Below are 16,133 nucleotides of genomic sequence, written 5' to 3' on the forward strand. Positions count from 1 at the left end.
CAGTGTGGGAGAGCCCACCACCTCCCCAGGTAATTGGTTCCATTGTCGTATTGCTCTAACAGTCAGGAGGTTTCTCCTGATCTTCAGCCGGAATCTGGCTCCCTGTAACTTGAACCCATGATTCTGTGTCCTGCATTCTGGGATGATCGAGAAGAGATCCTGGCCTTCCTCTCTGTGACAACCTTTCAAGTACTTGAAGAGCACTATCCTATCTCCCCTCAGTCTTCTCTTCTCAAGGCTAAACATGCCCAGTTCTTTCAGTCTCTTCTCATAGGGCTTTGTTTCCAGTCCCCTGATCATCTTTGTTGCCCTCCTCTGAACCCTCTCCAGCTTGTCTGCATCCTTCTTAAAGTGTGGTGCCCAGAACTGGACACAGTACTCCAGATGAGGCCTAATCAGTGCTGAGTAGATGGGAACTAGTACTTCCCGGGATTTGGAAGCTATGCTTCTATTAATGCAGCCCAAAAGAGCATTTGCCTTTTTTGCAGCCACATCACATTGTTGGCTCATTTTCAGCTTGTGATCTACAACAATTCCAAGATCCTTCTCGCTTGTAGTGTTGTTGAGCCACATATCCCCCATCTTGTAACTGTGCATTTGGTTTCTTTTTCCTAGGTGCAGAACTTGGCATTTCTCCCTATTATATTTCATTCTGTTGTTTTCAGCCCAGTGCTCCAGTCTATCAAGATCACTTTGAATTTTGTTTCTGTCCTCCTTTTTAAAGATAGGGACACATTAGCCCGCCTCCAGTCATCTGGCACTTCACCCGTCCTCCATGATTTCTCAAAGAGAATAGACAGCGGTTCTGAGAGTTCTTCTGCCAGTTCCTTTATTACTCTAGGATGCAGTTCATCTGGCCCTGGAGATTTGAACTCATTCAAAGTAATTAGGTTTTCCTTGACCATATGCCTGTCGATCTCAAGCTGCAATCCTGCCCCTTCAGCCTGTACTTCGCCTTTGCCAGGGGGGTCATATGCCCTCTTTTGGGAGAACACTGAGCCAAAGTAGGAATTGAGCCCTTTGCCTTTTCTTTGTCATCTGTTATCATTTTGCCATCCTTATTTAATAGTTGAACTACCCTTTCTTTCCTCTGTCTTTTACTATGCACGTATCTGAAGAAAGCCTTTTTGTTGCTTTTAGCATTCCTTGCTAACCTTAGCTCGTTCTCAGCTTTAGCCTTCCTGATGCCATCCCTGCAATTTTGTGCTACCTGCCTGTACTCTTCCTTTGTTGCTTGTCCTTCCTTCCTATATGTGTGATTTTTTATTTTCAGGTCATCTCTAAGTTTTCCGTGAAGCCACATTGGCTTCTTCTGTTGTCTTCCATCTTTTTTTTCTTGTTGGAATTGTTTGCAATTGTGCCTTGAGAATTTTCTATTTTAAAAACTCCCACCCATCTTGGACTCCTTTTCTCATTAGAGTCGCTTGCCAAGGGACCTTACTTATCATTGTTCCAAGTTTATTAAAGTCGGCTTTCCTAAAATCCAGGGTACGCATTTGGCTACACTCAGCTTTTGCTTCCTTTAGAACCAAGAACTCAAATATAACATGGTCGCTTTCCCCCAAAGTTCCTGTAACTGCTACTTTATCCACTAAGTATCACTTGCTTTTCACAATAAAATAATCCCCTGTTACTCCCATTTGAGAGCCGACTGAGAATGTGCACTTTTTAAGAAAGACCAATACAAAGCACGGGTTCTGAGTACTTTTCTTAAAAACAACAAGCAAAGAGGCTTGCAACACATACACATCTGTGCTTCAGATGCAGGAAATCAAGAAGTGATTTGCCCTTTCAAAAGACCAAAACAAACTAGCTTGCCCAGGGGGCTGGGAGTCTTTTAGTACTGGACAAATCACTCCCTTGACCTTCTTGGTCTTCTGCCATTAGAGAGACAAGGGTAGAGAGACAAGAGTAAGGAAGTCTCTTACAGATCTTCATTGTCTGTGTAATGAGTTGTACTGGAGATCATCCCCACCCACCCCGCCCTCTCATTGAGCTTTTGGGCCAGGGTGACCTTTTCACAGCCAAGGATGCCCTCATTAAGACAGCTGATCTCTTACTAAATGTTAGCATTTGTTGGAAAGAGCTTAAGTATGCTGTAAGCATCTACAGAACAGCAGCAACAAAAACAATCTGGCTTCATTTCCTGTATTAGTACCCTTTAAATGTCAGCCATCCCATGCGGGTGCCATCTATGATCTACAGAATCCCGTTAGCTTCTTCCACCTCCATTAAAGTAGCCTTGATTGGACTAATGGTTCATTTTATACTTTAGAGTGGAATAGCCAGCTTCAGAATTCTTGGAGGACACTCCATTCTCCAGACCAGTCATTCCAATAACTCTGTGTGCCATCAGAGGGTGGTTAGTCACATAAGAGAAATAAACTAATTGAATAATAACAGCTTCCAGTGAATCATAACAACATAAGAGCCATGCTGGATCAGACCAAGGTCCATCTAGACCAGCATTCTGTTCACACCATGGCCAATCAGCTGCCTGTGGTAAACACAAAGGAGGATATGAGTGTAATAGCACCCTCCCGCCCATGATCCACAGCAGCTGATGTACATAGGCATACTGCCTGGAGGGAGCATATAGCCATCATGACTAGTAGCCATTGATAGCCTTCTCCTCCAGGAATTTGCCCCTTTTAAAACCAAGTTGGTGGCCATCACTACATCCTATGGTAGCAAATTCCATAGTTTAACTATGCATGGTGTGAAGAAGTACTTCCTTTATCTGCCCTGAATCTCCCACCAATCAGCTTCATAGGGTGACCCCGGGTTCTAGTATTTTGAGAGAGGGAGAAAAATGTCTCTCTCTCCACGCACCCCACACCATGCACAATTTTGTACACCTCTATCATGTCTCCCCTCAGTCCAGTAGTGTAGTGGCAAATTCAGAAGTGCAGGGTCCCTTCATGACAGTCACAGCCATGCCCCCACACAGCCATGCCCCCTTCTAACTGTGTACAACCATGTAAGATATACAGCCTTCAAATGGGATCCAAAAACAGTGCAGCTGAGAGGAAGGCAGTGGTATTTCAGTTGGACGCCCAAGAAAAAATGCAGGGGTATTAAAATCTTTTTCGCTCGCTCACTCACTCACTCACACACAAACATTTTAGGTTTTCAAAATATGATACTCTATGGAAGCTTCACCCTCTCAACTCAGCCCTCATGGACAGATCCCTTCTAATTTAAACAGCCCCCTTGCACACTCCCTTAGCGCCCCAACATTACCCATTAGCCTTCCCTAAGCTCCTTCATTATATCTCCCCCTCCCCGTCCAGCAGAAATGTCCACACACCCAGCTAGATTGAACCACACACACACACTCACCTTTCCTCACAGGGGAGTTGTTCCAAAGCCCTTATTCTACCTGCACCTCCATATTCAACCTCATATGTCAATAATTGGACCAACCATTTGGAAAATATTGGACACGAAGTTCTGGCACTAATTTAGTAAAGGGACAGCAAATTCTATAACATGATTCTTTAGGTTGTTTTGCAATTATTCTTTATTTCTTTTTGTGTTGTTTGTATTTTGACATTTTTAAAGGATTATGATCTGGAATTTGCTTCATCTCACTGGTTTAGACCGCTAAAAGCAAAACAAAATGAACACATCTGCAAACCAAAATGCCAAATTAGTTAAGTTTGCCATTGTATTGAGTCTGCTTTTTTAAAATGTAGACATATATGTGTGATCAACTGCATTGTAGGTCAGTACCAGCATTTACTGGGAAATGGGACAATAATTTTTTATTGTGTTAGGCATTTCCCATTTACCTTTACAAAAAAATTGTTATGATTTTCAAATCAATCTGTTTGCTCAATAATAACTCAGGAGTTAATTGTGGTTAATGTTTCCTCTTTCTTTTCAATATAGCTATATTATAGTTATAGCTATAGCTATTTTCATTGCATTGGGTAACCTTACATCTGGCATTGATCTGCTGTCTTATGTGATTTATGATTGTTGCTGTGTTTTGATGTTGCCTGCTAAACGTCTAATGAAAATTTGCAGAAACTTGTTGACTTCGCAGATATGCCAGAGCAGAGGTGAAGCTTAACTGGAAAAGTGGGAACAGCAAACCTAAAAGGGTATCAGGGTTTTAGATACCCCGTAAGAGAGTTGGTAGAATTTACCATACCATGTGGGCAGAAGGAAGAGAATGGCCAATTACCTAGGGAGGTGGTGGGTTCTCCCACACTGGAGGCATTCAAGATGAGGCTGGACAGCCACCTGTCAGGGATGCTTTGACTTGGATACCAGCATTGAACAGGGGGTTGGACTCAATGGTCTTATGGGCCCCTTCCAACCCTACTATACTATAATTGTATGATTCTGTGATTCTATTACTATTCCATCATCCTTACCTGGTCCAGGTGGTTGTAGAAGTCAATACTTGCTGCACATAAGTACCTCCCCAGCAGTGTAGCATGAGTGGTGAAGATGGTTGCAATGGAGATCTTCCGGGATCGACAAAGGATCAGGCCAGGTCCTGCCTGCCATTCGTGGAAGTGGGCAATGATATTGGGCTTCTCTTCAAATTGATCAGCGAGCTGCAACAAGTTTTTTTTTTTTTTAATGGCCCATTATTTGATCTGCTTGGCTTCATATCTTACCTTTCTACAAATGTAAAGAGCCAAGGTGATTAGAGGCATACTACATGTATACATCATAATCCTGTTTTATTAAAATCTTCCCACCAGGGTTGCCACTAGCTTGAAGCAGACCAATAGAGAGATTGAAGGCATCATTAAATTGTTGATAATTGCCAGGTAAACCCAGTGACACTAATGCCTGCCCTCCACCACCATCCGACACTGGGTGGCTCGCTCTGTGAACCACCATTTTAAATTCCCCACAATGCCCCTGATGTAGGCATCCAAGGAATTATGGGAAATTTAAAATGGCAGCTCGCTGCTGCCATCAGGTAAGCCTGCAGCCAGGGGCCTACTGATGGTTAGGGTGAGGGGAGGGCACCAAAAGGCATTTTACTAAGGACCCCTTGAAAATTAAAGTGAGTCCTATTTAAAAGGTCCCCCAAAGCAGCAGTGATATCAAAAGCTTGAGTGAATAGGATGGATTTAGGCTGGTGCCTGATTCTATTAATGAAGGCACCAGGCAAATATCTCTACAGAGGGAATTCCAGAGACATGATGCCACCACAGAAAAGGCCCTTTCTGGAGTGGATACCCAGCCTGCTTCTGAAGGTGGGGGAAAGTGGAGAAGGACCTTGGATCATGGCCTTCATTGCCAGGCAGATTCATGTGGGAAAAAAAACAGTCCTTCAGAAACACAATCTTTTTCCACACTGCTGAGTGGCAACAAAGAAAATAGGGCACTTGTTAGCTGTTTGAGGACTGGCCAGTGGAGATCTCTGGGTTCATCTATCACTCTCTCTCTCTCTCTCTCTCTCTCTCTCTCTCAGTCTTTGACAAGGTCCCCATCAGTTCTAATATTGTGGATCAGGGTAGCACTGTTCTGTCCATATGGAGTGATGGGTTTGCAGTGAACATAGTGGAATTATTGACAGAGCTGGGTTGGATTCGGAGGGAGGAGTTGTGTGGTTATGTGATGAGTTGTGAAGAGTGAAAGGAAATCAAGCTGCTAGATATGGCTTGTTATATTGTTGGGGCCTTCACTAGAGAGCTTCGCCTGGCACCTACATTGTACTCCTCTGGCACCAGGTGAAGACCTTTTTATTCTCCCAGTAATTTTACCTTCCCAGTCTTTTAGATTTGGTGTTTTAAATCTGTATTCTATGTCTCTGCATTGCTGCTAGGTTTTATTCTGGTTGTACAGTTGTATGGTGGTTTTAAGCGTTCATATTTTATATTGTTTTATGCTGCGCTCTGTGGTTTTAATTTTTGTGAACTGCCCAGAGAGCTTCAGCTATTGGGCAGTATAGAAATAAATAAACAAACAAACAAACACTTTAATCCAAGGGTGGGGAACCTCTTTCAGCACAAGGGCTCAGTTTCAGAGAAGCTCCCAGGGGTCACATTTCAGTGGTGGGTGTGGCCAAAGGCAAAGTGGTGGGGTTTAAAGCTGTTACTGCCAGTAACTAAGCCTTAGGGGAGACCTTTCAACCTTTTAGAGTGGGGAAACAATGGCACAAAACCCGGGAGACTGCCAAACAACTGGTCATCAGGAGAAAGGGGCATAGCCATCTGGGCTGGATTTGGCCTCCAGGTCTGAGTTTCCCGACCCTTGGTTTGATCTGATATGGAGTTCTTGTTGAGTGCTCTGCTGAAAATTCCTCCCATGTGTTTTTCAACCATTCTCATTCAGTTTGATAGAAAAGAAAGTGCTCTTGAAAAGAAATTCAGTGGTGAAGACGTTTCAGAGAAATTCTCAAGGGATGGGCTTGGGTTTCTTGGGCTTACCTTACTTATGAGATGGCTGAGCGGTGTACATGAGTGTCATCGTGCAGTAATCTCTGTGGCAGCCTGTAGCCTCCTTGGCTTCCCACACTTCAATAAAAGCCATCATGAGGAAGACCTCATGAGGCAATTCCTCCCATGGGGCTTTTTCAGTTCAGGAAGTGCAGGTGGCCTGGGAGGCTGCAGAGCAATGGAAAGATGTATGATAGAGAGAGAAAACACACACAGCACCCTTGGCCACCTTGCAGTGATTAGGTGAGCTCAAAACTACCACCCAAAGAAATTCAAAATTGTGCTTCAGAAAAGCGGAAGCCTCAACACAGCTGATGCTGTTGCCACTTACAGAAACAGTGCAATAAACCAAAAACCCTGAGGAAAAAAGAAAGAACCTGTGCTACCCCTGCCAATAGTGAGCCCTATCTGTGAGAAATGGTTGGAGAATTTCTTCTCCCCAAGGAGAAATTTGATGAAATTGTCCCCCCCTCCCCCATTTCTCTGCCCATAAATAGGCTGGAGAATTCTGAAAGGCCATTTGTACACAGCCCTATTCTTGTTATCTCAGCTTGAGCATAGTGGGATGGGCTGGCTACACATGTGAATACAGAGAGTAAATACATCATATGCCCAGTACAACATGCAAACTTTAACCACAATACCTCTTTCAAGAACCAGGCGGTTAACGATCCAAAGAGGAGTGCGTCATTTGCTTCTCGGTCATGGTAAGGGATTCCAATGTGGCTTGCATCCCAGAATTGCCCTTTCCATTTGTCCAGATTCCAAGCCGCCGATCCTATATCGAACAGCACCACATACGGGCTCCCTTCTATCAGCCACCTGCCAAAATACACCTGTTAAAGGGAGGGCAGAAATATTAGGGCCACTGGGTCGCTGTGACCGCACTCACCGCTCAACCCACAGAAATCAGGATAACCAACTCCTTACCTCCGTGATCCCCAAGAGGTATGTCAGAACCTGCCAAGGGTGGTTCAGACATTTGGCTAAACTGTCAGCTTAGCAACAGTAAATGTGGAGTCCACTTATGTCTCTTGTGCCTTTACAGACTCTTACCCTTATGCCTGGAACACCTGCCCAGAACAGCTTCCTGGTGCCCCCCCCCTCTCTCCCTCTCTCTCTCCAAAACCACCTCAAAGCCTACCTTTCTTGCTAAACCATTGGCTTAACCTCTTAGTCCTCATCTCCAACTGGAACAAAGTGTAAGAATGAGAATGTAAGGCTGTAGCTCAGTGGTAGAGCACATGTTTTGCATGCAAAAGGTCCCAGGTTCAATCCCTGACACCTCCAGGGAGCTAGGATGGGGGCGGATGTGTTCATGACCTCTGGAACTGATACGGATTGATTGAACAGCAATAGCTAATCTAAATCATTTAACTATAGTGTGCCTCCAGGTCATCTATTCCAACCCCAAGCCTTGACAATAGGAAGGATCTGCTCTGGATGCAAGAGGAAAGAATGTGTTACAAAGATAAACCTGGATCAGGGAGGTTAATCTATTGGGGTTATTTAATCCTATGCACATAGTAGGGACTGCTTGGAACAGCAGGATGAGCAACAGATTAGAGACTGTGATTATTTTTAAGCAGGGCCATGATGGAAAGATAAATGGAGAAGATGGAAATGTAAGGAAACAATGAGTTAATGGAAAGACAGGCTGGGGGGAACCTCACACAGGGCCTGTGTGCCTTACTCAGTCATTTGTCCAGCTGCTGTTGATGGGCAACTTCAAGGCCCAGCTCTTCCTTCTGATGGTTCTTTATCTTTAAACTGGACTTGGACTGGGGAGTCCTTCAAATAGAAGATGCCTTCAAACTAAAGGCCAGTCCCCTGGCAGGCCTTAAACAGAAGACTATCCTCTGTAGAAGAGGACACATGACCACCCTACCTTCACGTGAGGGGATAAGGCTATAAATGGTGGATCAGTGTTTCCTTACTAATGCCTTTAGGCAGGAACCTGCACTCTAAACTCTGGATGTTTAGCGTAACATTCATGTACCTTGCAGCTTCATAGCAATTGTGTTGCTGTGTGTAATGGTGCCCACACACCAGCCTAATTCAAATGTAACAACAAATCATGGTTTGTTGTGATGACCACGAGCACTTTCCCTCTTCCCTTCACATGCTAATGAAAACTACCATATACTGTGTCAGGCCATTGGTCCGTCTAGTCCAGTACTGTCTAGTCTGATGGGCAGATGTTCTCCAAGATCACAGACAAAGGCCTTTCCCAGCTCTGCTAATGAAATCCTGTGGGGTGGGGTGCAGTAGGAGAGATAAAAATTATTGTATCTAGGACCTTATGCATGTGTTGTTGTTGTTCAGTCGTTCAGTCGTGTCCGACTCTTCGTGATCCCATGGACCATAGCACGCCAGGCCTTCCTGTCCTGCGCTCTCTCCCGGAGTGTGCTCAAGTTCATATTCATTGCATCCGTGATGCTATCTAGCCATCTCATCCTCTGCCGTCCCCTTCTCCTTTTGCCTTCAGTCTTTCCCAGCATCAGGGTCTTTTCCAGGGAGTTTTCTCTTCGCATTAGGTGGCCAAAATATTGGAGCTTCAGCTTCAGTATCTGTCCTTCCAATGAGCACTCAGGGTTGATTTCCTTTAGGATGGACTGATTTGACCTCCTTGCAGTCCAGGGGACTCGTAAGAGTCTTCTCCAGCACCACAGTTCGAAAGCATCAATTCTTCGGCGCTCAGCCTTCCTTATAGTCCAGCTCTCACAGCCATACATTACTACTGGGAAAACCATAGCTTTGATTAGACAGACCTTTGTCGGCAAGGTGATGTCTCTGCTTCTTACTATGCTGTCTAGGTTGGCCATAGCTTTCCTCCCAAGGAGCAAGCGTCTTTTAATTTCATGGCTACAGTCACCATCTGTGGTGATCTTGGAGCCCAAGAAAGTAAAATCTGTCACTGCTTCCATTTCTTCCCCTTCTATATGCCAGGAAGTGATAGGGCCAGATGCCATGATCTTCGTTTTTTTAATGTTGAGTTTCAAACCAGCTTTTGCACTCTCCTCTTTCACCCTCAACAAGAGGCTCTTGAGATCCTCTTCGTTTTCTGCCATTAGGGTGGTATCGTCTGCATATCGGAGGTTGTTGATAATTCTCCCAGCAATCTTAATTCCGACCTCTGATTCATCCAACCCGGCATTTCTCATGATGTACTCTGCATATAAGTTAAATAAGCAGGGTGACAATATGCAGCCTTGTCGTACTCCTTTCCCAATTTTGAACCAATCGGTTGTTCCATGTCTGGTTCTTACTGTTGCTTCTTGACCCTCGTACAGGTTTCTCAGGAGACAGGTAAGGTGGTCTGGTACTCCCATCACTTTAAGAATTTGCCACAGTTTGTTGTGATCCACACAATCAAAGGCTTTAGCGTAGTCAATGAAGCAGAAATAGACGTTTTTCTGGAATTCTCTTGCTTTCTCCATGATGCAGCGAATGTTGGCGATTTGATCTCTAGTTCCTCTGCCTCTTCGAAACCCAGCTTGTACTTCCGGTAGTTCTCGGTTCGCATACTGCTGAAGCCTAGCTTGTAGGATTTTGAGCATCACCTTGCTGGCATGTGAAATGAGCGCAATTGTGCGGTAGTTTGAACACTCTTTGGCGTTGCCCTTCTTTGGAATTGGAATGTAAACTGACCTTTTCCAGTCTTGTGGCCACTGTTGAGTGTTCCAGATTTGTTGGCATATTGAATGCAGCACTTTAACAGCATCATCTTTTAGGATTTTAAATAGCTCGGCTGGAATACTGTCATCTCCGCTAGCTTTGTTGTTACTAATGCTTCCTAAGGCCCACTTGACTTCACTCTCGAGGATGTCCGGCTCAAGTTCAGTGACCGCACTCTCATGGCTATCAGGGACATTCAGATCTTTCCTGTATAGTTCTTCTGTGTATTCTTGCCACCTCTTCTTAATCTCATCTGCTTCTGTTAGGTCCCTGCCTTCTTTGTCCTTTATCATGCCCGTCTTTGCACAAAACGTTCCCTTGATATCTCCGATTTTCTTGAAGAGATCTCTAGTCTTTCCCATTCTGTTGTTTTCCTCGATTTCTTTGCATTGTTCATTTAAGAAGGCCTTCTTGTCTCTCCTTGCTATTCTCTGGAACTCTGCATTCAGTTGGATATATCTTCCCCTTTCTCCCTTGCTTTTCGCTTCCCTTCTTTCGTGAGCTACTTGTAAAGCCTCATCAGACAGCCACTTGGCTTTCTTGCATTTCTTTTTCTTTGGGACGGATTTCGTTGCTGCCTCCTGAACAATGTTACGGACCTCCGTCCATAGTTCCTCAGGCACTCTGTCTATCAGGTCTAATCCCTGAAATCTATTCCTCACCTCCACTGTATATTCATAAGGGAGATTATTTAGGTCATACCTGAACGGCTTAGTGGTTTTCCCGACGTTCTTCAATTTAAGCCGAAATTTTGCAAGAAGCAGCTCATGATCTGAGCCACAGTCAGCTCCAGGTCTTGTTTTTACTGACTGTATGGAGCTTCTCCATCTTTGGCTGCAAAGGACATAATCAATCTGATTTCGATATTGACCATCTGGTGACGTCCATGTGTAGAGTCGCCTCTTGTGCTGTTGGAAAAGAGTGTTTGCTATGATCAGCATGTTCTCTTGGCAAAACTCTATTAGCTTTTGTCCTGCTTCATTTTGTACACCAAGGCCATGCCTGCCTGTTATCCCGGTGATTTCTTGACTTCCTACTTTAGCATTCCAATCCCCTATGATGAAGAGGACATCTTTTTTTGGTGTTAGTTCTAGAAGGTATTGTAGGTCTTCATAGAACCGATCAACCTCAGCTTCTTCGGCCTCAGTGGTTGGGGCATAGACTTGAATTACTGTGATGTTGAGTGGTTTGCCTTGGATTCGTACTGAGATCATTCTATCATTTTTAAGATTGTACCCCAGTACTGCTTTTCCCACCCTTTTGTTGACTATGAGTGCTACTCCATTTCTTCTAAGGGATTCTTGCCCACAATAGTAGATATGATGGTCACCTGAATTAAATTCGCCCATGCCTGTCCATTTGAGTTCGCTGATTCCGAAGATGTCGATGTTCAATCTTGCCATCTCATGTTTGACCACCTCCAGCTTACCTTGATTCATTGATCTGACATTCCAGGTTCCTAAACAATATTGTTCTTTACAGCATCGGATTTTCTTTTCACCGCCAGACACATCCACAGCTGAGTGTCCTTTCGGCTTTGGCCCAGCCGCTTCACTCTTTCTGGCGCTACTTGGAAATACCCTCTGCTCTTCCCCAGTAGCATATTGGACACCTTCCGACCTGAGGGGCTCATCTTCCGGCGTCATATCTTTTAGCCTTGTGATACGTTCCATGGGGTTTTCTTGGCAAGAATACTGGAGTGGGTTGCCATTTCCTTCTCCAGTGGATCACATTTTGTCAGAACTCTCTGCCATGACCTGTCCGTCTTGGGTGGCCCTGCACGGCATAGCTTATGGCTTCACTGAGTTACGCAAGACCCTTCGCCACAACAAGGCAGTGATCCATGAAGGGGCCTTATGCATGCCATGCATGCAAAACCTACTACTGAGCTATGTGTCCTCTTAAAATCGGCCCTGGATGAAATACGTTATGACTGGACCAGCGGAATGTTACCCAATGTCATACAGCACATACCATCGGGCAGTTCTTCCTCATGTGTAGAATCATAGAATAGTAGGGTTGGAAGGGGCCTACAAGGCCATCGAGTCCAACCCCCTGCTCAGTGCAGGAATCCAGGTCAGAGCATCCCTAACAGATGGCTGTCCAGCCTCGTCTTGAATGCCTCCAGTGTGGGAGAGCCCACCACCTCCCTAGGTAAAAGGTGTAGTTGAAATCCTCTTTCTTGTATTTTAAATCCATTGGTTTGGGTCCTATTTTCCGGAGCAACAGCAGTCAAAATTGCTCCATCTCGTATTTGACAGCCCTTCAGATGTTTGAAGGTGGCTGTCATACTGTATCTTAACATCACTTCTCCAAACTAAACATCATGCATTTTGATCCCTTACTGTTCACACTGAGGACCATCCATGAACCCAACCTAGGACAAATCACCAAATCTAGGCCTAATCTGCTCTGCACAATTTAACATTTACTTGTTTATTCCATTTATATGCCACCTTTCTTCCCTGGACTTCAAGGAACTGTGCACAGGGGTTTCTGAAGCAGTCAGTCACTCATCCAGGCACTGAGCAGGCCCAGACCTGCTTAGCTCAGCAAAGTGGCTGCATCACATACCTTTAGACCAGGGGTGGGGAACCTGTGGCCCTCTGGATGTTGTTAGGCTACACCACTTGTCATCCCTGCCCACTGCCCATGTTGGCTGGGGATGGTGGGAATTGTAGCCCAACAACAGCTGGAGGGTCACAGGTTCTTCACCCCTGCTTTCTACATTGCTCTGGGCTGGCATGAAGGCTAGCAAAATGGTGCCCAGAAATCCTTTGAAGGTGGGAGATATACAAATGTGATATATATATAAGTTAGAGGAAGGAACAAGAGTATGGACACATGCATCAAAATGTGTAAGGTGGTTTTGGGAGAGCTTTAGCTCAATATCCAGTGACAATATCTGAGCTGAACATTTTCCTCAGAGAACTTTCAGTTCAACTCTTGATTTAACAATATCCAAGAGCTGACTGGAAGTAGCATTCAGTAACATTTATTCTCAGTTCATTCATTCATCCCTTGAATATATAAAAACAGTAAAACCATCTGAATTTCAAAATATAAGGATGCATTTTCATTCTGAAATTTGAGTGTTAAATTTTAATGAAGATTCAACACATTTCTATTTTAAAAAAAGATTTATCCCCAACTTTTTTCAAAATAAATAAACCCAAAGGGGCTTACAAAATAAAGCCATACAATATATAAAAGAATGTAAACCCACAATATCAAACAACAATTCTTAAGACAAAATAATAGAGGAATAATGTTAACATAACAAGTCAAAGGGAAACAAATAAACTGATTAAAGAAAATAATAATAAAATGCATTTTCTCAAAATAGTGTTTTGGCTCTGCAATACAGGTTTTGTTTTATTTTTGGAGATACACGGACTGCAATCCTATAGACACTTACCTACGTGAGAGGCTCATTCTTCTGAGTAGACATCTACGGGATTGTACTAAAATGTGAAATGGCACACCTACTGGTGAATTTTTCCCATTAAACCTTTCTTCTTTTCGCCCAACATTAGGGCCCTTTCATACAGAGGTGTTTTTTTTAGTGTGATTGTCATTCCGCAGTCATGGTTTTCCCCATGAGCTTTACACAAGTCATTGCCCTGCAGCTGTTTTCCCACCTCTCCAGCCCCCCCATTTCCCCATGTTTTTATAACGGGGAAAATGCAGCATTTTCTCAGGTAGCGCCATCAAACCACCATCTCCTGCCTGTGTACTTCTACCACGGTGCAATGAGCCGCTTTTGTGTGGGTGGTTGTTGGGGGCGCAGTTATCATGGCAACACCTGTGACAACAATGGGGTGGGAGCGTCACCCTGCCGCACCTGCACCCTTTTGCCTCTTTGCCATTCCGCTGTTGGTTCCTGCACCAGCACCGCACAACGTGGTGGGAGTCTGTGAGCCTGGCAGAGCAGCTTTGCTGCCTCTCCTGCATTTCTCTTTCTTGCCTGTTCCCGCCGCCACCCCAGCAGCACTTTACAGTGTGGTAGGGGGATTGCTCTGCTCTGCAAGTGCTGCCCGGAAAACTTTAACCCTTTCCATTCAATCCCTATGTACACACAAAAGAGAGAATCATAGAATCATAGAATAGTAGGGTTGGAAGGGGCCTATAAGACCATTGAGTCCAACCCCCCTGCTCAATGCAGGAATCCAAGTCAAACTGTAACCGCTTTCTACCCAATCCCCTCTCCCAGTGTATACACAAATGAGAAAAGCGTTACTGCTTGCTTTTACAAGGACAATATTGACATGTGCACATGGGGGGGGGAGGTGGACTCCCCAAGTTGTGAAGTTTCAGTGCTTCATATTCAAATGTAACCACTCGCTTTGGGGGGGGGAGCTACCCCAGAGGGAGTGGACAGTGGAGCATACAGCGCTGCTGGTGTCTGAAAACATCCCACCAGTGTAAATGGCAGGTAGCATTATTCAGTTAAAGAAAAAACAGCTGTGTAAAGAGCCCATTTAAATCCCAAAAAGAATCCAGAAGAAGATGCAGTAAGTCATAGGATAAAAGCCCTCTGTGTGAAGGAGCCCTTAGTTTTTCTATTTACTTACTTATTTGGCACAAGTTAGCCAAATACAGAAATGACGCAACAGTCCAGTGAGTCAGGTTAAGGTCATATTGTTTATTTATTTATTTATTTATTTATTAAATTTATTAATCGCCCATCTGACTGGTCACCCAGCCACTCTGGGCGATGTACAACCCACCATAAACAATTTAAAACAATAAAATTTTACCATAAATTTTTTTTTAAAAAAATACCCTAACCCACCCCAAATGCCTGCCTGAACAACCACGTTTTTAATGCACGACGGAAGCTCATTAAAGAGGGGGCATGACGGAGTTCCCTAGGGAGGGAGTTCCACAGAGTGGGGGCCACCACAGAGAAGGCCCTCTCCCTCGTCCCCACCAGTCTAGCTGTCCTGGCTGATGGGACAGAGAGAAGGCCATCCGAGGCTGATCTTGTTAAGCGGCCTGTCTGGTGTTGCTGGAGGCGCTCCTTAAGATAGGCTGGGCCAGAACCATATAGGGTTTTAAAGGTCAAAACCAACACCTTGAATTTGGCCCGGAAAACAACTGGTAACCAGTGCAACTCCTTCAGCACTGGAGTGATGTGATCTCGCCGGCGGCTGCCTTTAATCAGGCGAGCCGCCGCGTTCTGTACCAGCTGCAGTTTCCGAACCGTCTTCAAGGGTAACCCCACGTAGAGCGCATTACAGTAGTCTAAACGAGAGGAGACCAGGGCATGTACTACCGATGGGAGCAGATGGTCGGGAAGGTAGGGGCGCAGCCGCCGTATCAGATGGAGTTGATACAGCGCTGTCCGGCTCACAGCTGACACCTGAGCCTCCATGGACAGCTGGGAGTCCAAAATGACCCCCAGGCTGCGGACCTGGTCTTTCAAGGGTAGCTGTACCCCATTCAACACCAGGTCAACATCCCCCAGCCTCCTCTTGTCTCCCACCAAAAGTACCTCGGTCTTGCCAGGGTTCAGCTTCAGCTTATTCCTCCCCATCCAGCCACTCACCGTCTCCAGACATTTGGACAGGGATTCTACGGCCAACCTTGGTGAAGATTTGAATGAGAGGTAGAGCTGCGTGTCATCCGCATATTGATGACACTGCACCCCAAACCTCCTGATGATAGCCCCCAGTGGCTTCACATAGATGTTAAATAGCATCGGGGAGAGGATGGAACCCTGTGGCACCCCACAAGTAAGTGGCCACGGGTCCGAAACCTCCTCTCCCAGTGCTACCCTCTGGTACCTGCCGGAGAGGAAGGACCGGAACCACCGCAATACAGTGTTTCCAATGCCCAACCCCTCCAGGCGGTCAAGGAGGATACCGTGGTCAACGGTATCAAAAGCCGCTGAGAGGTCGAGGAGAACGAGGAAGGAGCATTCACCCCTATCCAGAGCCCTCCTCATATCATCCACCAAGGCGACCAAGGCCGTTTCTGTCCCATGCCCAGGCCTGAAGCCCGACTGATTGTGTTGGTAAAACCTGACTATATTATTTGGGG

At 45.2% G+C, this 16,133-nt stretch overlaps 1 protein-coding gene across 1 annotated transcript in view; it reads right to left on the reverse strand.

The window, feature by feature from the left end:
* Positions 1 to 16,133, reverse strand: part of GYS2 (glycogen synthase 2) — a 65,166-nt gene that overhangs the window by 35,499 nt on the left and 13,534 nt on the right. The window contains exons 3-4 of the mRNA XM_084811692.1: positions 7,055 to 7,246; positions 4,386 to 4,571 (exon numbers count right to left, since the gene is read on the reverse strand). Of these exons, the coding sequence (XP_084667818.1) occupies positions 4,386 to 4,571; positions 7,055 to 7,246 (378 nt within the window). The remainder of the gene's footprint in view (positions 1 to 4,385; positions 4,572 to 7,054; positions 7,247 to 16,133) is intronic.

Source organism: Heloderma suspectum, chromosome 7, assembly GCF_057233095.1.
Source record: "Heloderma suspectum isolate Gila_16-S chromosome 7, 16-S_ref, whole genome shotgun sequence".
Taxonomy (NCBI): Eukaryota; Metazoa; Chordata; class Lepidosauria; order Squamata; family Helodermatidae; genus Heloderma; species Heloderma suspectum.